General features: G+C 38.6%; 1 protein-coding gene across 1 annotated transcript; it reads left to right on the top strand.

Annotated features, from left to right (window-relative positions):
* Positions 1-17,121: 17,121 nt before the first annotated feature.
* LOC143860602 (large ribosomal subunit protein uL10-like) lies at positions 17,122-20,756 on the top strand. Its single transcript, XM_077371325.1, has 5 exons — positions 17,122-17,616; positions 17,731-17,799; positions 19,728-19,826; positions 19,912-20,304; positions 20,389-20,756. Exons 1-5 carry the CDS (start codon positions 17,359-17,361, stop codon positions 20,542-20,544), a joined length of 975 nt encoding a protein of 324 aa, XP_077227440.1. The 5' UTR covers positions 17,122-17,358; the 3' UTR covers positions 20,545-20,756.
* The last annotated feature ends 1,648 nt before the right edge of the window (positions 20,757-22,404 follow it).

Below are 22,404 nucleotides of genomic sequence, written 5' to 3'. Positions count from 1 at the left end.
TTTTGGTCTTAAACAAGCACCTAAATTGTGGCATCAAAAATTTGACAAGATAGTAAAGAGCTTTGATTTTCAGACCAGTTACTCAGATAAATGCCTTTACTTTCGTTCTGTGTCGAATAAGGTTGCGATTATTTGCTTGTATGTAGACGATATGTTAATTCTTGGTTCCGATCTCTCTGTAATGAGTGACGTGAAAACCACTTTGGCTAAAGAATTCGACATGAAAGATCTTGGTGTGGTTGACACCATTCTTGGTATGAAAGTAAGTTTTGAAAGGCAAGGGATTACTCTTAGCCAAGCCCATTATATTGAAAAACTATTTTCTACATGAGGATACGTGAGTGTAAACCGATTGAGACACCATTTGATTATACTAAGAAGCTGATCTCTAATAAAGGAGACAGTGTAAATCAGTTAGATTATTATAAACTGATTGGTAATCTCATGTATGCTATGAGTTGCACTAGGCCAGACATAGCCTTTACAGTTGGCATGCTGAGTCGTTTCACTAGTAATCCTGGCCATGAGCACTGGGATGCCTTTATGAGGCTGCTGAGATACCTTAAGGATACTCAAAGATATGCTCTATGTTATAATGGCCATCCTGCTATCCTGGAAGAATATTCTGATATGTCATGGGGATCAGAATTAGGGGACAGCAAATCTACTGCTGTTGTGTGGAAGTCGAATTGGAACTTTATGCTCTCATTTCAGTTGCAAATGAAGTAGAAGAGAAAAAGAATCTAATTATGATTATGGACATTCCACTGACCCCGTTAGGGATTAGATCCTTCAGTGTGTTCTGTGATATTCAAGCTACAACTATGGTTGTGACGAACTCACTCTTTCATGGTAAGAGGAGATATCTTGGGCTGAAAATACCATGCTGAATTATCTCAAGAACACAAGATTATCACTTTGATTGATACGAAATCGAAGGATAATATGGTCGATGCTCTCATATAGGGGCTGACCAAAGATCGAATATTCAAAATTGTGGGGGAGACGGGGTTAAAGTCTGTATAGACAGGACTTAACCTACATCCATGTTATTTTGAATCTTCAAGTCTCCCTTTTGGCCAAGATATGCACTTGATATATTTCGACGATATTTACAGTTGTTGTATGTCATTCCACATTTGATGACATGTCCTTTTTGGGAAAGGTTGTACATTCCAAACTTGATGATACAGCTTAACTCAAATATGGATAAGATGACTGTAACATTCCAAAAAGAAACATGAAATGGTTCTTTGCAAAAGAAACTATTTGGTCTTGTTCTTTAATGAAACTTGACAATTAGGAATGGTTATTTGCAAAAGAAGCTGTTTAGGTCTTGTTCTTTATTGAAACTCGACAATAATGCTTATGGTGAGAGTGATACTGATACTTTTTCAGTCATTTTGAATTGTACTAAGTTCTTCTTTAGGTAGAACTAGATACTTTCGTGAATTATGGAATTGTACAAAGTTCTTCTTCAGGTAGAACTAGATACTTTAGTGTTTTACACAAATAATTGGATTCATTTTCATGAAATCCATATTTGGTAATTCACAGGGATTGGCGAAAAAGGAGGAGCTTGTCTTGATTTGGACTTTGATGAAGATGACTTACTTGATGAGTAAATCTTCTAAAGTCATAAAGACTATGCTTACATTTCAGTACGCATAGAGTTCACTTTTTTGTGGAACTTTATTTTGGATCTCAATGAGAATCATACCTCATGAATGAATTCATCTAAGATCAGTGGGGTTCACTTATATCTGAAACTACCTTTTGGTTGAGTTTAACTTGTTGTATATCTAAAACTCTTGGTTTGTCATAAAAGGATTCATGTTTTTAGTTGGATTACAGATCTTTTATGATATAGACCATATGGTGATGTGGATGATTCAATATTTTGTTTTGAACATTACACTATCTATCTATTGGATTGTGCTATATATAGAACATAGGAGGAGATTGTTGGGTATATAATATAACCCATGTATGTTCTAATATAATCCCAATAAGATAATGGACCGGTGTAGTGGGCCTATTTGGGCTAGAGCCCACTAACCTATTAAAACCCTAGTGTATCTAATATATATAGGGGCTGGAGGCAACAAACTTGGTATTCCAAATTAGATACCTTGGGTGTAATGCTTCAAGCAACCTCTTGCTTGACCTAATTACTCTAACAGAAATTTGGTTTTAAGGACTCTTGGTGCAGTTGGGTCACTGAATGTATAACTACCCCTGTTTTCTCTGTGTTAATCAACGGCACACCAAAAGGATTCTTCCCCTCGTCAAATGGGCTTAGACAAGGAGACCCCCTCTCCCCTCTTCTCTTTTGCATCCATATGGAAATGCTTACGTGCATTCTCAACGAAGCTATCCGCTCTAAGGCCATCTCCACTCCCTTCTCTAAGAAAGATATCCACATTTCCCACCTTTTATTCGCTGATGATGTGGTCATTTTCGCCAATGCCTCCCAAAGTGTTGCCCAATCTCTGGTTAACTGCCTGGACAGATTCTCATATTGTTCTGGCCTTTCCTTGACTAGACAGAAAAGTGAGGTATTCTTCAACAATTCCAACAACTTTAAGAAAGACCTCATTTGCTATATCCTTGGTATCCCCTCTGGCTCTTTACCCACCCGCTACCTCGGTCTCCCCCTCATCACCTCCAGGCTCTCAGCCAAAGATTGTTCTCCCTTGGTTTCCAAAATTCGGAAAAGATTAGCTGCTTGGAATAATCTCACCTTGTCTAGAGCTGGGAGGATTGAGTTGATCAAAACGGTTCTAATCTCCTTCCAGGTCTATTGGTCGGCTGCATTCAATGTGCCTATCCAAATCTTGGAGGAAATTGAGAAAATCTTCAAAAAATTTATCTCGTCTGGGCCTAATCACTCCAATAATATTCACCTCATTGCCTGGGAAAATCTCTGCAAACCAAAAGTTAAAGAAGGAGTAGGTATTAGACATCTCCGAGATATCAACCAGGTGGGCCAGATGAAGCAATTATGGGCTTTAACCTCCGGTAAGCCTTCCCTCTGGAAAGAATGGGTCTCCCGCAAATATATCAGATCACAAAACCTATGGACTAGGGAGACAATGAAGACTAGGGACATGTTGGAAAGCCATATCTACACCTCTAAATTCGTCAATCCAAGCAGCAAATCTCCAAGGGAAAGGCTTGCTTCCCTTGAGCCACCCTATGACATTAAGCGAATCCCCCTCTACTACTACGTTAGCCAGATTGGTAGACCCAACATATCTCCGCCTCATTAGAATCCGCCACGCATATAGGACCCGAAAAAGCCCATATTGCGGCGCCTTGCTCATCTCTAAGAAGATCTCCAATCCACCGGGGTTACCCAAACTTGAACCGTCAAAGTTAATTTTAACCTTCCTTCCCCTCGTGGGGATTCAGAAGGATCCTCCAGACTAGGGAGACAATGAAGAAGCTTGTCTGCGACGCTATTGGTGATGGTAAAGGCATTGATTTCTGGAAGCAACCTTGGCACCCTAATGGCTCTGTCTCTGACCTCATTACTCCTGGCTCCTTCAATATCTACCCAAAGAATGTTCAGGTAAATCAGTTGTTCTCTGGCAAATCCTGGGACCCCCATCTCCAGGACTTGAAAGAGATCACTTCTTCAGCCATTCTTATCCCGAGTCCCTCAAATGGGGCTATTTGGAAGCCTGCTTCCTCTAGAGATTTCGACTCGAAGTCTGCGTGGAACTCGATCCGGAAGACATCTCCTTGGATCACCTGGGCGACCTCCATTTGGTTTGCTGGCCATGTGCCCAAATTTGCCATTACTGCTTGGTTGGCTCTTCAAGGGAGATTAACTACCAGAGACAAACTTGGATTCCTTGGCCCTAACAGAGACCTAAGATGACCCCTCTGTCACAGCGCTAACGAATCAATTGACCACATGTTCTTTCGATGTTCATACTCAAGATGGGTCTGGAACTCAATCCTGTGGAGATTCAACATCAGGAAAAACCCAAAAAGATCGTTACTCCTTGAAGAGGAATGGCTCCGAAATTGCTCCCGTGGCAAAGGGCAGTCTGCTACTGCTCTAAGATTAGCATTCCAAACTGCTATCTTCTTCCTCTGGTTCGAGAGAAACAAAAGAGTCCAGGAGAAGAAAGAAACTCACAAACAATCTGTCCTCAAGCACATCCTTCTCACTGCGAAACACCGCATCTGTTTCCTTAAACTAGATGATGGAGATCTTACTCAATCCAAATTCTTCTCCGAAAACTTTGATCGCCCAATCTTTCAGAAAAAGGCTAAAATTCAGTTCTGCATCTGGCAAAACCAGATATTGCGTGGTCAAAACTGAATTCTGATGCGTCGCTCACTGATTCAGAAGCTTCTATTGGCGGCATCATCAGAGATCACACCGGCACAGCAACTGCTCTATTCTCCTCTCTGAAAACCAAAACAGAAATCAACTTCCTGGAGCTTCAAGCTATTAAACATGGGCTCGAGTTAGCCAGATCCAAAAACATTCGTAGAATCTGGGTGAAATCTGACTCTCTATCTGCTATTGAAACCATCTCTAAGGAGACTAAATGCCCTGGAAAGCTATCATGATTCTTGGTCGAATCGAATCCCTTCTTAACACCTTCAATGAATGGAAGATTACTCACCTTTGGAGGGAAGGAAATCAACCTGCTAATTTTCTCTCAAAGCCGGATTGCATATGCAAAGGAGTGGCTATTCAAGTTCAAGACATCCCGCCTCAACTGCTGGACCTTATTGCTCGTGACTCCTCTGGAGTTCCCCATTTTAGATTGTAATCTATCTCTAAGCTTGGCCTTTAAGCCCCCTTGAATTATGTAATCCTCTTCTTTTTTAAATATATATCTGGTAGGAGTCCTGCCTAACCCCAGCTTACCTACCAAAAAAAAAAAAAAGATTTCTGTTGGATTGGATCATACTAGGACATAGTTTAAAGCATAGAGGTTTGGCCAAAAGTTAGAGATCCTCCCGAATCTAACAAACTCATTCAGTAACATTTCCAATTTGGCTACTTCCCATTCAAATAAAGATGAGAATTAGACCTGTCCTGTCATTTGTGGGCCCGGTTAACATAGATCCCTCGTGTACATCGAGGCCGACAAATGAATGTAAAATGGATTAAATAAAGTAAATCAATCCATTCTTGTTGGGCCCACCTTTGTTTTTGTGGGTAAATTGGGATTGAACCTCCGACCTCTTGCTCGAGGAACGAAGTCTTTATGTAGGGCCCACCTTGATCAGCTGATCCTGGCCTTCGATCCAAATGTTTCTTTTCAAGTTTTGCAACTATTGGTTTTCGTGGCAGTTGATTTAGTTAATGGGATCTCTTTTTATCATCAAAATATGCAATGCACCATGTTGCATTGGTTTCGTACAGTCGGACTATGGAGGTGGGCCCACCAAAATGTTGATTAGAGTGGGCTCCATTAGTGGGCCGCAGACAAAAAATTGCATTTATTGGGCAATCCTAACCGCCCAATCAAGGGGTACCACAATTTGAGATATCCCGCAATCCACTGAAACGAATCCTCCACTCCATTTTACAACACCCCACCCCTCATAATTACGTGGCATATTTTTGTCATTAGAAGAGGGTTTTTCCTTCAATTTGAAACACATATGTATATACTAGTAAGAAACCCGTGCGATGAACGGGGCGACAAAGAAAAATGGAAGTTTGTGCAAGTAGAAATGAATAATGTCATAATAATTCAAGAATTTTTTTTATAGCAATCAGAATAAGAAACCGTCTGAGGGAATCTATCGCCTAAGATTATTAATGCAAAATTGTGTAGTTGAATCAGCTCCATATTTACACATTATTAATACAAAGGTCAGTAGAATGAAGATTACATGGCAAGCAAACGTTCTTGGAAAAGAGAAAATGATGTAAGTTTACTTATCTTGAAAAACACTATTTCAAAAGCAACCATACGGACCGTGTTTTATCTTATAATAAAGAAATAATGTTGAGGAAATTCTAGTTTGAAACAATTGAAATCTGTATTTACCCAAAACTCTTATTTTTTTCTCTATTTTTGAGTTACTTGTCAAAAGAATCTAACTTTAAAAAAAATCAAAGAAGAAAAGGTTAATAGCGAATATGGATAAAAAAAAAAATCGACACATGAACAACATGATAAATGAAAGAAAAATTGCACTGTAGGAACTCATATAATTATGTTGAAGTAAAGCAATCAACGAATAAAAAATTGCACTGTTGGAACTCATTTAATTATGTTGAAGTAAAGCATCATATCTAATTGACATGTTGTTCCTTATGAAAGAGGTATATCAAATGTCTTTAACATCAATATTAGGAAAAGCAATAAATGAGTAAATCAAAGGCATTAGATATATTATAATCTTATCATTCATAAAAGAGTTGATGCCAGCCATTAAACGTACATATCAAAGGCATATATCAGCCTTTGTACCGATAATGTTCTGTTTGGATGCCATTAATTCGTTGGGAGATCTATATCCCAGTAGTCAAAGGGGAGATTAAAAGGAAGATCTAAAGCAGATTAGTCAATGGGGAGATTAAGGGTGGAAGAAAGAAACATTATTTGGTTTGTCTTGTAAATATTGGGGGGGTTTGGGATAAGGGCAAAAAGATCTCCCCAAGATCTTCTCCACAAATTTCTTTGATTTGAAGAAATTTGGAGAGAAGATCTCGAGCGCGCCACATCACCCAACCGTCGCCCGACAGTGCTAGTGGTCAAAGACCTTGAAAGGCAAACAATCTCAAGAAGATGTTCTCCCCTCAATCTCCTTAAAAATAGCCAACCAAACAGAGCAAAGGAACCTACCCGGCTGTAAAAACCGGGATTCTAAAATCCGCGCATCCAAACGGCCTTTAAGTATTTATCCTCTAGTGGAACTTTTTGGCATCTTATGAGCATGTGAAATTTCAGGGTTGTTCAACTCCTGTGTGAAACATTTTGGGTAGAGAGAGGAAGAGGAAGGAACCCTCATACTGCATGTACGCATACTGAACACAACATTACAAACATATCCGTACTCACTCAACTTCTATGAATCTTCAAACGTCATTATTAGATCACAGATCACTGATCTAAAACATACAGTCGAAAGTTAAAAACACTCTACATGTAAAGATCTGAAACACACAAAATATCAACAGCGATGACGAAACTACGTTACCTTCTCGGGATATCCTCCCTCATCTAGATGATTGACATTTACTAATTATCTAAAAAAGTGAAGAAGAAACAAAATAGAAACCATAATAAAAAAAATGTAGCAATGACACTAAATAAAAAGAGCGAATAAGGAGAAATGTTATAAACAGAGCGTTTTTTGCACTACAGAAGAAACTAGTCTTCAAGTGGGAGAATGTTGAACTAGTCTTCAAGTGGGAGAATGTTGTGTACGGCACTATATTTTTGGAAGTTGGGTTTCCTATTGAAAACCCATCTTGTTAGGATTTAATCCTAACGGTGGATGTGGCCTAAGCAAGATCAACGGCCGAGATCATTTTAGTTAGTTAAGTGTTTAAAGAATAAGATGTATCCCTTTATTGTGAAAGGGTATATTTGGAACCTGTGTAAACAAAGAGACGTTTGAGAGAAAGGTCAACGTGATGAGGACTTGCATCCCTTCCCTCAAACGTCTATAAGAGAAGCCTCCGGTTCCTGCTTATACACAACCAATCTTTTCCATTCTCTGTGAATCCACATCTAAGAGAAGAGGAAAACAGTCCCCACCACTATCTGTTGTGGAACAAGGAGATATACCGGAGTGGAACCATTTCAAGAGACAACAAGACAATATCCATGGCTTCCGGTATGTTCTTTTACTATTTCAATTTCAATTCATATTGTTAACTGTGATTTTCTCAAAGTTGGACCGCCAGAGATCCGTTGCCCGTGTTCCTTTTATGATGAACACTCACATGTGGTATCAGAGCCACAATTCCAGCGAGAAAACGGCGAGAAAATCGCATTAAAATGGTAAAAATTGAAAGAAATAGGGTTTTTTCGTGTAAAAACCGTCGTATTTTGTTTGCCTCCATCAATCCACGAATCAGATCGACGATTGAGTGCTACCGGAACGTTGTTTATGTTCCTACGAATCCAACGCAACAAACGGTTCGTCGATCCGATGTCTGGATTGTATTGGCCGCCATTTAAAGTTAGAAAATTCACTTTTTGGAAAGTTTTGGGCAGCGCCGGAAAACGGCGTGCCGCCAGCCGACTGGTTGCTCTTATCAGAGATTTTCCGGCATGGAATCGAAGTTCGTCGAGAGACGAATCCAATGGCGCAAACGGCGCCTTAATCGGAGGTCAAACGAACTCCCAGCATTAAGTCGAAATTTGTCCATTGTTTTAGATTTTGCTGAAATTTTTTGGAATTTATTACTGCTGTTGGAGAAGACAATGAACAGTGATAGACCGACGGCCCGCGCAGGCCCGTTAAGGATCCATCAAGGATCCGCGATTTTAAGAAAAGCCCAGTTGACCGATAAGGCCCACAAGACCCGTCTGGGCCCACCAGACCTAAACAGAACCGGCCCAGACCCGTCCAATCACTATTTTAGGCCTAGTTTGGCCATTTTTGAGAGTTTTTGGGCCCATATAAGATTGCTTCTAGGGATTTTGGACCCCTCAGAACCCGATTTTGAGGTCCGTTTTTGCATTTGAGACCCGGTTTTGAAAATGACAGTGTAATTTTCAAACTTTTTGATTTTATAAATTTGGATTTTAGTCAAATTTTTTGGGTTTTGAACTGGGTTAGACCAATACTTAAGGTTTTGGACCATTCTGGACCCATTTTTGGGGTCGATTTTGACGTTTGAGCACTGTTTAATGAACTTATAGTGTATTTTCAAGTCTTTTGACTTTAAAAGTTGAGTTTCAAGTGAAAGTAGGACCTCTTCTGGTGCTCTAAGTGTTGTAATGCACTATTATGATGAAATGGGGTTGATTAATATGTTATTAATCAATCATTTCGATGTAAAGCCTCACTATTGTTTCTTTTGATGCGAAACCCTTGGTGGTTTCCATCTTGAGTTGGAAAACTCTAGAAGATTGAATCTCATGCCATTAAGATATGCTTGAGGACTAGAGTTTTGCAAATGGGGCAGTAATAACCAGTGATTGTTTTGAATAAATCTGTGAGTGGCTAAAGTCCTATAGAATGCATTGTTTTATCTTGCTGGCATGGTTGCTTTGTTTGAAACTAGTTACTTCAATAAAAGTAACTATTATAAAGTTGATTTGTGTATATTTTGAAAAACCCCTAAGACAATGATCTTTGGTCTATCATGGAACTTGAAAGTTGGTTTTGTATACACAAGTTTATTACATTGTTCATTATTTTTAGTTGAAATTGAACTATATCTTGTTATGATTGGTCACTAAATGAATGAACAAAGAACTGCGATTCCGACTGGGAAACGAAATCGCTTAAGGTTAAGTGGTTAATTTTGATAACCGTGTCGCATACAATGACACATTTATGGACTATGAACCACTTTCAATTGCGACTATTTGTCCAAGAGCAACACTTAGCCCAACGGATGACTGTTGTTTTGTACAAATAGGCGGTGTGAGAGGGCTAGGCTTGGGTAACCTAGTTTGGGGTTATGCTTCTGCCTAACGGTGATGTGCACCTCAAGTATAGGGTTATCTGGCCCTAGTTGGTCTCATGGGAGAGCCAATTGTGTGTCGTAGCACGGCTCAACGGACGGCCCACGGTGACACACCTGGTGTCTCGCCAGAATCACAATATTGTGATTTTCTGAATTGAAAATCGTTTGTGTGTTGTGGCACGGCCCAACGGACGACCCACAATGACACGACTGATGTTTCGTCTGGGTCACATTTTTGTGTTTTTTGTGATTCTGGGCAATCTAACTAATTTTCCCTTAAGATAGATTGACTGAGTATTGTATGTGAGAACCAATTGTGTGCAGTGGCACGGCCCAACGGACGACCCACGGTGATACACTGGTGTCTCTTCATAATCATGGTATTGTGTTTTCTAAAGTAGAAACCAATTCTGCATCGTGGCACGGCCCACGATGGCACATATAGTATCTAATTAGAAGCACACTTATGTATCATCATGATTTTATACATTTTAGTCATTCTTTTCAGTTGGATTGATTAAATTCGTGGATTGAGTTAATTAAACTTCATTTGTGGACTGAATAGGTGTTATAAGAAGTGAGCATGTTTGGAACTGCAAGTCTATGTCTGTGACATTGAAGTTGTTGATATCTTTTCTAGATACCGATTATGTTGAGTACTTTAGTGGTTCAGAAATCTTAGCAAGTGATGAAATAGATTTGCATAATTCAAGACTACAAAAGGCTAGACTATGCATCATTGAATGACAAGCTCACTAAACTAACATCTAAAAGATGCTTGTGAATAGTGGGAGTTCATTGTTAGTATCAATCTAGTAGTAATGGAAGAGCTCCACTTCTGGATGCAATTCGAGATTTTTTTTAAGACTCGAAAATGCAAAGGAGTTCTTGAATGTAGTTTGTGAATATTTTTAAGATCATTCGAAACACTTGCAAATACCCTTATGATGTGTTTTGATAACCTTAAAGTATATTAACCAAAGTAGTAGTTTTTTAGCATGTTTTAAAAGACTTTAAATTCAAAGCCTTGGGTTGTGCTCACTTTACCCCTCTTGGTTATTTTAAAAGGGCAACATTAAGTAAAGTGGTCAAAAAGCATTTTAGCAAAGGCAACATTTAGTGTCTTGCAGATGTATTTGCTCAATGATTCAATTTAGAGAGAATGAACTTGGTATCAAGTGTCATCCGAGTGTGTGACATATGACACATAATGTATATATACCCTATGTTTGTAATGGCTAAAAAGTTAAGGTAATATCCTGTATTATGATTCCTATTTAGTAAGTACTCCGGAAAAGGTTGGTGGATAGATTAAGGCATTGCTATTCACATTTAGAATTCTATGTGAGGTCTTCTTGCAAGTCAGGTGCTTAGTAGAGGAAAGTATACCATTATATCGGAAAATAGAATAAAGATGGTAGTTGAATCCATTGTTACTCGCCACTCTTTTCTGAATATTGGTTTCATATGGACTAGAAACCTTATTCTAGAAAACGTGATTATTTCGACTATCAATCAAAATTTGGAAGTATGATGGATTGGCTCAGTTTTTCATTTCCATTTAGTGACTTTGGTTCTCTTCAGGGCAATCCTTATTGACTTGGATTGTACTTCTCTCAAGGTCAGACTTAGCTCACCTTGCATTAGAATGAGATAATCAGTAATGTTACAAATAAACGAAGTCGAGTGGACAAGAATTCATCTAATCAGTGGGTTAAGTTTTGAACCACATATCTGAGAATAGTTTGGTAAAAGAAGAATACTAGATTCACTTGATTTTACTGATTCTAGTAATGGTACGGGGTACATTAAAGGAAAATATACATAGATTAATCAGTTTAGGGTGTCACCGTGAGTATCGGTCCATTAAAGGTCATTCACAATGACATCTTGGATCTTTTTGATCTGACAGTTGATGGCGGAAGGTGTTACTCTTTTTGATAAATTTTTTAGCCATAGCTACGTGTGTGTCTCTCTAATCAGAGATAGTTGGCCCTGTCTTTGTTTGTGATCTATAAGGTAAGAGTCAAGAACTAACATGACTTAAAAGATCAAAACAATGAGGATCAATTATACAACTCTTTGTTGCCTAAGATTGTGGGTTAAAGCTTTAAAACACCTGTGCATGTTGTGATCCAAGTAATGCTGTATCTAAGACCCCTTAAGATTTATGGGTCATAAGGAAACTGAAATTGGGAAACATGCAACTTTGGGTTGTTTGTATGAGGCAAAAGTTTATAACCCGCAAATAAAAGGATTGAGCCCTATGACCACAAGTTGCAACTTCATAGATTATCTTAAAGTATTTAAGGGTTTTAGGTTCTGTTGGTTGACCCATAGTACGTATATTGTAGGGATAAAATGTGCCACACATTATACATGTTTTGGTGGTGACGACTACTGAACAATCATTAATATGGTCACATTAAGTGAGAATGTCAACTTTTGCTGATGACTATATGTCTTTTTGAGTGGGTGAGAAATGACTAAGTAATTTCATTTCTTTCAGTCAAGCACTAATGAGCAATCAAGAAACTCAATGGCTCGAAGCCATGAAAGAAGAGTTTCTTTCAATGAAACCTTGTCGAAGACTTAAGAGTCAAGCCATTTGGCTGTATATGGGTCTTTACGACTAGGAGAGACTCCATAGGTGGAATTAAGAGATACAAAGAAAATTTGATTGCCAAGGCTTCACTCGGAAAGAAACAATAAGAGTACTTTCTCTCATGTTTTAAGAAATATTCTTTTGGAATGGTCATGAAGTTTGTAACTCGTTGTGATCTAGAATTACAATAAATGATTGTAAAAGTGACTTTCTTAAAAGGTGACCCATTTGAGGTTATCTATAACCTGAAGGTTTTGAGGCTAAGGAAAGAGGCACATAGTCTGTAGACTTAGAGATTCTGCTTAAGGTTTAGAGCAGACTTCTTGACAATAGCACATAAAGTTTTATTTAGTACTCTATATTAGATTGTAAGGAATTGTCACAGAATAATGGATATATCTTAAAGTCAGTGGGAGTAATATTATCTTCCTCGTGTTATGTGTTGATGTTATACTACTTGCTAGTAGTACTTGGCCATGTTCAGTGATATTCATACAAAAGAATTCAGGTGAAGCATCCTGCATGATAGGAGTTTAGGTTCACCTAGTTGGGACCGAGGATTCCTGAGATTGCAGAAAGCCTATATTGGTATAGTCCTTTAAGTATTGATCATGGATAAATTACTCCATTTGTAGTGTTCCTATAGTTAAGGGTGATATATTCAGTCAATTCCAAGGTCCTAGGATCGATTCATTATAGGAGCAGATAAAGAGGTTCCCTAATAGTTCCGCAATTGGGGGTCTATTGAATGTTTAAATCTGCACCTATCTGTGTATGACCTATATGGTGAGCAAATTTAGAAAGTACCAATGTTATTTATGTATGGATCATTGAAAATTTGCCAAAATATTATACATTGTCTGTAAGGGACTAAAGGTTTAATGCTCACATAAAGTAAATGAGATAACCATAGTGTGATTGGTTAATCTAATTCCGACTGTTGTCGGAACACCTAGAGTTCTGCTCTAATATATTTTGCAGAAAGTCCTAAATCGTGGAAGAATGTCAGATTGACACTCAGTTGTTTCCACCATGGGTACGGAGTTTATTGTGTACTTCAAGCCTTGTACTATGCCTTGAAGTCGAGGAATTTTGTCTCAGGATTTTATCTTGTTGATAGTCGACAAGTTACTGAGAATGTATTGTGATAATTCCGCTGTGGTTTTACAATTCCAAGAACGACAAATCAAGTAATGGGGTCAATGTATTGACATATTGTCGTGAGGAAGTTCAAAATCAGTGTGTATCTGAAGATTACATAAGCACCGCACTTATGTTGGCGGATCCTTTGACTGAGGGCTTGTCACCAAAGCTCTTCAGAGAGCATGTAGCGCGCAGAAGGTTGGTTGACACTTTTGATAGCCTGTGACAGTGGGAGTCTGCATTAGGTATTGAGATACACTGTTGTGATCACATTTTATTTTATGATTCTGATATATATTATTTTCTACCGCTTCATTTTGTGCACATTACGTAAATGGATTGTGAGTAAGAGGTAGAATGTCTGTAGACTGTTTTGGACCATATTTGCATCTTATGCATGTATGCATTTACATTCATGTTGGTAAGTATTACTAATGATATAATCGTGGGGTAGGCTATTGGGTAGAGTTTGTGACCCAATGGTTACATTGTTTATTGTTAGTAGTTTTTGCTTAACGGAATATTTTATTTATTACTTAACTGACTTAAAGGTATGATTCTTATGTATGGAACAAAGATCTTGCTGGCCAAGTGGGAGAATGTTAGGATTTAATCCTAACGGTGGATGTAGCCTAAGCAAGATCAACGGCTGAGATCATTTTAGTTAGTTAAGTGTTTAAAGAATAAGATGTATCCCTTTATTGTGAAAGGGTATATTTGGAACGGGTGTAAACAAAGAGACGTTTGAGAGAAGGGTCAACGTGATCAGGAGTTGCATCCCTTCCCTCAAACGTCTATAAGAGAAGTCTTCGGTCCCTGCTTGTACACAACCAATCTTTTCCATTCTCTGTGAATCCAAGTCTAAGAGAAGAAAAAAACTGTCCCCATCACTGTCTGTTGTGGAACAAGGAGATATACCGGAGTGGAACCATTTCAAGAGACAACAAGACAATATCCATGGCTTCTAGTATGTTCTTTTACTATTTCAATTTCAATCCATATTGTTAACTGTGATTTTCTCAAAGTTGGACCGCCAAAGATCCATTGCCCATGTTCCTTTTATGATAAACACTCACACATCTCTCCACCAACTCTCTTTTGACCCTATCTATTACAGTTTTACAAACTTAATAGTGGGAAACGTGTGTGGGCCAAAAGGGTGTGAATTCCTATTTCTTCTCCGTTGAAGAACCCACGAACTTGTAACTCGAAAAATAGGTTTTTGTCTAAACACTTTTGTGAGAGTAATTGTGGGATCCTTGTCTGAGAGAGAGAGAGAGAGAGAACAGTTTTTCTCTTAAAGGGGTGGGTTCTTCTTTTGTAAAGGGTTGTTCTTGGGTTGTTTTCTATTTGAGAGGGTGAGTGTGTACTCTGTAATTTTCTCTCTGATTAGTGAAGAAGAAGTCTACGTTGCAGCCCCATGGACTAGGCATATTGCCGAATCACGTAAAATCCCGGTGTGTTCTTGTCTGTGGCTTTATTTCTGCTTTTACTTTCTATTTGTGTTATCGATCTTGTGGCCGCTGCGTTCTCTATCACTAATAAACAAAAAAAAATTCCAATTCTTTTATTTAAAAAACCTTACCTAAAACCAACTAATCCCAAAAAAAAGTCAAAAAAGAGAAATCTGACATCTAAATCCATTGGCAACTAGTTAAAATCCTAGCTAGGGTTTCTAATAAACAAAACAAATACCAATTCCTATATAAAAAAACCTGAACTAAACCCAAATAACCTCAAAAAATACCTAAAACAAGAAAAATTCACCATCTAAATCCACTGGAAACTAGTTAAAATCCTAGCTAGGGTTTCTAATAAACAAAACAAAAACACCAATCAAACAAAAGTAACCACAACAAGAGATTACAGATATTAAAAAAAAAACCACCATGAGAGTTACAAAAAAAAACAGAAAAACAAGAAACGACAAGCTAAAAACCCTAATCTCCACGAAAAATCATGAGCTTGATTACTTACCAGAAAGCCTTCTTTTTCACTCAAAACTTTCTATAAACCAAAATCAAACGGACTGAAGAAGCAGAGACCGAAAGCTTAACATAGAAGAGAAGCAAAGAAGAGTTTTGGGTTTTTTATTTAGAAACTGATATCATATTTAGTAGTCCTATGGGCAACCTAAATATTCCTGCTCAATCATTAGTGGGTCCCCATAATGTTCAACCCCCACTAGATAATAATATTGGGCCAGAGATCCAACATATTTTAAGATAGACGGTCCTGATCAATCATCTGTGGGGCCAACAAGTTTAATGGTAGGCGTCCAGGTGTCAATCCCACTAAAAATCAAAGTAAAATCCCCAGGAGGAATGTGAATGGCGCTGACCCTCGACGTAGTGGGTCCCACTTTCTTTGATTCAAACCGTACAATTGATCGGATTCACAGCAAAGACTTATCAAGTGGATGGTTCAGATCTACAAAGAGTAGGGCCCACTGTGTCATTATGGCCCGGTTGTAGTGCAAGGATACTTGAAGGTGGGTCCCACCTTCCTTCAATTGATCTGAACCGTACATTTGTTTAGCTTTCCCTTTGGATCTCCGATATAAAGCCAATAAAATCCCAAAATCCAACAATTTTAATTCAAATAGGGATGGGTTTAAAGAAAAAAACCCAGCTCAATCTTGGGTAGGGACGGGTTAAAAGAAAATAACACCTCAAAACCATAACCCGACTGGATTCATATGAGCGTACTCTGACTTTCTTATATATCTCTTGAGTAATATTAATATCTCTTGAATAACATAGCAAATTATTTTACAATATATTGATACTATTGTTTTCGGGCGATGATATCCCTCCCCCCCCTTTTAATGTGATTTGACATTAAAAAGCATTGAAGTTGCCCACTGCTTACAGCTTACTCTTTGAATTCCGTTCCGTTTGGTTGCCAGGTTTTTTTTTTCCTGGGATTTATGTGGGTAAAGGTAAGAGACAAAAGAGAGGACAAGCATTAATTAGAGAAAAATATTATGATGAGTGGAGAGAGAGGGTAGAGAGAGAAAGAGAGACCACAATTTTCAAGATAAGATTTTGCTAATGTCACCAAGAAAAAGCTGATGTGACCACTAAATATTCTCCCACATAAATCCTAGGAAAAAAAAAAAAACCAGCAACCAAACGGAGCTGGCCTCTCTCTATGAAGCTTCTTCATTGGCTTACCGCTTGATCACAAGGAGTTTATTTTGAAGGAGAGCGAATGCGTACTGCAGGGGGGGGGATATCATCTCTCTTATTTTCATTAAGGTGATCATGTCAGTTATTTGAAAATATAATGTCCTCTTTAAATTTATACACTTGATGACATAAATTTAGAGATTTTTGGTGTGAAGATTTTTTTTCTACAATCTTGAAAATTAGTCAGTATCCTACGCTAAAAAAAATGAAAACCCGACCTGAGAATCTATATTGGGTAGGGTCGGGTTTACGAATCTCGGGTTTTCCAGTAAAAAAATTAGACCCGACCAGACCCAAGATAATTCTCAGGTAGGGGGTAGGGTTTTGGAAAACCTAGTTGCAACCCCCAGTTTGAACGACCCAAAAATATGTGAGCCCCACCCTATTTTGAGCCGCACGTGCACAAACGGCCGTCCACCATATAAATCAGTGTTCGGTTGAGATGAAACTTCTGAAATCAACAACAACCGTCAGATCTAGGTCACACAACATTTTCATTTCTCTCATTCTCTTCTCCCCATCTCGCTATAAAAACCCCTCCCCCTTAACTTCTGAGTCTTTACAAAACCTCAGTCTAGGGTTAGGGTTAGGGTTTTACACTCCATTATTCACCGATCTTGAAGCGCATAGGTTAAAGAGACGGTACGCTGCTGTCCGCCTTGACAAAGCTCAGCTTCGTCTTGGCCCTCGATCGAAAGAAAATAAAAAAAACCATTTCCATTTAGGGTTTTTTTAGGGTTTTTTTTTCTGTTTAGGGTTTGGTTTTTTTCTGTTCTTGAATAGAAATGGCGGTGAAAACATCCAAAGCAGAGAAGAAAATAGCTTACGATAAGAAGTTATGCCAGCTTCTTGATCAGTACAGTCAGGTTTTGATTGCGGCGGCCGATAATGTTGGATCGAATCAGCTTCAGGGAATTCGACAAGGACTTAGAGGGGATTCTGTTGTTTTGATGGGGAAGAACACGATGATGAAGAGATCTATTAGGTTACATGCTGAGAAGACTGGGAATAATGCGTATCTCAATCTCATTCCTTTGCTTGTTGTATGTTTAATGGCTTTTCTCTTTGATTTGTTTTGTTTTGATTGGTTCTTGAATCTTGATTGGTTTTATTTGAATTTTGTATATTTTGTTTATTTGATATTTTTGTTGTGAAAGGGAAATGTTGGATTGATTTTTACCAAGGGCGATCTGAAGGAAGTGAGCGAAGAGGTTGCGAAATATAAGGTATGTTTTAATTTTTTTTTTCTAAGGGTTGTTGTCTGGTTTTGATTTTGTTTATGTTTTGGGGGTTTGTGGTGTTGTTATTTTTTTCAAGGATTTTTATATTGGGATTTTTGCTGTCCCATCTTTAAATTTGCTTGGGGAAGATTTTTTATTTCTCATTAGAAGTGTATACCTGCTGCCCTTAATTGATAATGAATGTTGAATGCTGATAGATTTATAAACTCAATTGATAATGTGAGGGATTGGTAGATTTGTGTTTGTCATGGGTGAAAATTTTCTGTAGATTGTTCTCTTGCAGTGAATTTCATGTGATTAAATTTGCTTAGAAATTACAAACAAAAGCCCCTCCAGTCGAGTATAGCTGAAATTTAGATGAGGTCTTGGAGAGGATTAATAGTCTAGATGCCCTTTATGCATGTTTTGAGAGGAGCCAATGCTGTGGGGTGTTTTTTTTGAATGGCAAGCGGAGGCTTTGTTAGTAATAAAAAGAAGTAGAAAATCTTTCATCGGTCAATTCTGAATCATTGAATTTTTCTCATTTGCCTAGTAGCAAGTTCTTTGAAAGACCCCCATGTCAAAATTACATGTTTAAGTATCAAACTTCTTTCTTGTGAGTAGTTGTGTGGCTGGTTAATACTGTTTTTCTACCATTCAATAAATAAATAAATACTGTTTTTTTCTCAAGTGATAAATATATTGCATTTTCTGTGGGGTGTCTGTGATGTAGAGATAAACCAGTTCAACGCTTCTTCACCTTACTGTTTATATACATCACAATGATTTCCCAACATTAAATGACTGCACAATTCTTTTGTAATTTAAAGGCATACTGGCCCATGTTTCTTGTGTGTGTACAGTATGTTTCTATACTCACGCCTCTGAAGCATCCGAAAATAGTGTTAGAACCTATTTTTAGGGGCAGTCGGAGATTATAAACTTTGATCAAATACTTGAAAGGCTCCCAAGTTGACTTGACTAAATGAAAATCCAGTTCACGTTAAGGGAAAACTCGATTGAGTTCCTTACATAATACCAAGTTGACTTCCCTTCTACCCTATCGTCGATATTGAATTTTTACTTTTACATCTCTATGGAGGGTAAGGTCTAGAGTAATCTGTATGGCTGGAATGCTTGCATCTTGAATCCAATGACTCTTAGTGGCTGTTTCGATACACAAATTTTAGAAGCTTGGATTGCCTCAAAATCCTGGATCGGAGACGAGAGAAGGAGACCATCCCTCCTTTTCTGATTTCTCGCCCTTCTTTCTGTCAAGGGAGAGAGTAGGAGATTGTCCCATGTTTCCGGGTTTTAGAAATCTCAGAATTGGGGAGAGATTTCTAAAACCTGGATTTCTTACAATTCAGGATAATGGATTGTAAAATCCAGATTTTACACCGCTTTCAAACTAAAACCAGGATTCTAAAATCCACGTATCCAAACAGCCCCTTATAGTTCTGTGCCTTTGTTGGTTTTCAGCAGATATGTCATATGTCACTTAATAATTCTCTCTCAGCATTAGATTACTATTGTGAATTGTGATTGAGCTTAACCCATCAGTTTTGTTTTATATATTTTTTTGTACTTATGTGGACATCGAGATTTTATATCGTGAGTGGGTGTCGTGCATGCATTGTCAGGGACAGCTGGATCAAGAGGATTATTGACTTGTATACTCTTGATACTTGGATCAAATATCCAGGGCGGCTGCCCCTTATACTTGCATGCACGCCCGCTCACTGAATAATTTCTGATGGACATGATACAATGAATCTTGGTGCCTCATTAGTCTTTATCGATTTGTTGACTTTGTGCACAATTTCTTGGTTCATGAGTTTGGATGGGGAGTAATGGAAGTGTCCGCCCTTATTTAGGGGCCATGTGTTGCATATTTAAAGATCTAACCATCTTTTTGTATTGCATGTAATCAGGTTGGAGCTCCTGCTCGTGTTGGACTTGTTGCCCCGATTGATGTCATTGTTCCACCAGGCAACACGGGATTGGACCCTTCACAGACTTCCTTCTTTCAGGTTTTGTTTTCCTAAACGCCTACTATCTCCCCTTCCTTTCCCATTCCATTCTGTCCATTTCTAACACCCAAGTCTCTATATTCAGGTCCTTAATATCCCAACCAAAATTAACAAGGGAACTGTTGAAATCATCACCCCAGTAGAGCTCATTAGGAAAGGAGACAAAGTGGGATCCTCCGAAGCTGCCTTGCTTGCAAAGCTTGGCGTAAGGCCCTTCTCATATGGTCTTGTTGTCTTGTCTGTGTATGATAATGGCTCTGTCTTTAGCCCGGAAGTATTGGACCTCACAGAGGAAGATCTGATCACAAGGTTTGCAACCGGTGTGTCCCAGCTTACCGCAGTATCACTGGCCCTTTCCTACCCTACTCTGGCAGCAGCACCCCACATGTTCATCAATGCCTATAAGAATGTTGTGGCTGTTGCCCTTGCCACTGAGTACTCCTTCCCACAGGCCGAAAAAGTGAAAGAGTATTTGAAGGTCAGTCGAAATTCTTTCGAAAATGTTTTAATTGTGGGATGACTAGTTTTTTATTTGCTTTGGGTCGATTGTTTGGCAATGCAGGATCCAAGCAAGTTCGCTGTTGCTGCTGCTGCTGCTGCTCCAGTTGCAGCCGCAGGTGCATCCACTGCAGCTGCCGCCGCCCCTGTGGAGGAAGAGAAGAAAGAAGAACCTGCCGAAGAGTCGGATGACGATATGGGTTTCGGTTTGTTTGATTAGATTTTATTTGATCTTTAGGGTGGCATGCTAGACAATTTTGGGTTTTGCAATATTTTATTTACTTTATGTTGGATTTTCTCTGTTGATTGGGTGGATTTATGATCCCCAAACACTTGGTTGCCCGTTTTCTGTTTATTGCTTTTGTTATTTTCATCAGAATATTTCTCCAAGTATAACTGATTATGTTAAGATGATTTTTTCTTTACAAGAAACTATATGTACTCTACAATTATGACTCCCAAGACATGAGCTGGGCAAAAGTCCATCTAACCAGGACTCGTTGGGCCTTGAATTGTGTGAGATTTTAGAAGATACATTAAGGTATTGCAGGAACCAACCTTGAAAACTGGAGGTATTGGAATTGGGAAGAACCAATCGTCTCAGAAGGGGAATCATGATACATTTGGGTAAAGTAGCACAGAATATGCTAAAGCCTAGAGTTATGGAGCTAAAAGAAAATTTGCAGAGGGATCGTACTAGATTTTGGGATGATAGGGAAAAAAGGCTGTCAAAGATCGGGAAAAGGGGTCAAAATTTAGGCATGGAGAGGAATAAATGGGAGTTTATTCGACTCTCTTAGATATCCACATGAGAAAACTAACGGGGCAAGAACTATAACAAGAATGACAAAGTGGGGATAGTACTAGATTTTGGGATGATCTTTGTCCCGAACCCTATATACCGTAGCTACCATTAGATGAGCAAGAGTTTATGACTATCACGAGAGAAGGGGGGGTGGGTCTATATCTTGGAACATTAGGCTTAAACCTTAAGCAAAATGAAATAGTGACCTTTCAAACCTTCTTGGTAGCCTTGGTAACCTCTACCTGCCTCCGAAAATTTGGAAGCAAGAGGCTAAACTGTAGAGGATTCAGGCCTTCAAATAGAAGTGTATTATGCTAAGGAAGAAAGCCTTGATCACATTTTCGTTTACTGTGACTTTGATTGCTGAGTTCTGTACTTAAGTGAGATTCTTTGAACTTATGGGTATTTTAGGACTTTAAAAGAAGTGGTTCTCAAATGGAACATAAAACCTATTTAGAGCAGGGAAACACTTTGAAGGATGATGATGATGCTGTATGCTCTCGTTTTAAATCTTTGGAAGGAGAGGAAGGAAAAACAAACTTTTTACAACAAAATTAAGCTCCGGACGGCTTCCACCATTGGGGTGGATAAAATTGAATTTTGATGGAAGCTCACTGGGAAAACGAGAGTGCTGTTATGAGACCGTAATAGGAACATTTTCGGGCATGGCGGCGTTTGTGATTCGAACAAAGTGGAAGCCAGAGCATTATTAAGGGCCTAAAACCTCTTCATTTCTAATGCTATTTCGTGGGCTAAATCGCTGTTAACCGGGCCATGGAGGCTAGAGGAGACTTATCTTGGAGGTTCAAGATCGGTATCGTTCAGCTAAAGACTGAGTTAACATAGGCGAAACTGTATTTTCTGTATTGTTGAGTCCAGAACTGGTTCGGTTGAAAATTAAAGCGCTCTTTGTTTTGGATTTTGATTGTCCAATAATCAGTTTTGGGCTCTCGCAGTCGGTTCTCAAAATCCAAAATGTAATTTTGAGTCAAATAATCAGTTTTGGACTCTGGCCTACAATCGGTTCTCAAAATCCAAAACACACAGGCCTAAGAGGACTTGAATTTCCAAATTTTAAGTCCAACAACTTGTGTTTTCTGTATTGCGAATCCAACACTGAATGGGCCGAACATTAAGGGCCTCTTTGTTTTGGATTTTGAGATTCCAATAATTAGTTCGGGATTCACAATTGGTTCTCAAAATCCAAAACAAACATAGCCCAAATGTAAATGCAGGGGTTGAGCCTCTAGCTCATTGGTAAAAGGCTTTGTTCTT

The sequence above is a fragment of the Tasmannia lanceolata genome, unplaced genomic scaffold, assembly GCF_043159265.1.
Source record: "Tasmannia lanceolata isolate RefF3 unplaced genomic scaffold, GAP_Taslan_0.1 ptg000037l, whole genome shotgun sequence".
In the NCBI taxonomy this organism is placed as follows: Eukaryota; Viridiplantae; Streptophyta; class Magnoliopsida; order Canellales; family Winteraceae; genus Tasmannia; species Tasmannia lanceolata.
The sequence above is the reverse complement of the archived record's forward strand: the minus strand, read 5'-3'. Positions and strand labels throughout refer to the sequence as shown.

What these genes read in the sequence shown, in the direction of transcription:
- LOC143860602 (XM_077371325.1), top strand. Translation starts at nt 17,359, where the DNA reads ATGGCGGTGAAAACATCCAAAGCAGAGAAGAAAATAGCTTACGATAAG. An exon ending in AAGAGGTTGCGAAATATAAG is followed by an intron (nt 17,800 to 19,727) that starts GTATGTTTTAAT and finishes GCATGTAATCAG; the next exon opens with GTTGGAGCTCCTGCTCGTGT. An exon ending in CACAGACTTCCTTCTTTCAG is followed by an intron (nt 19,827 to 19,911) that starts GTTTTGTTTTCC and finishes CTCTATATTCAG; the next exon opens with GTCCTTAATATCCCAACCAA.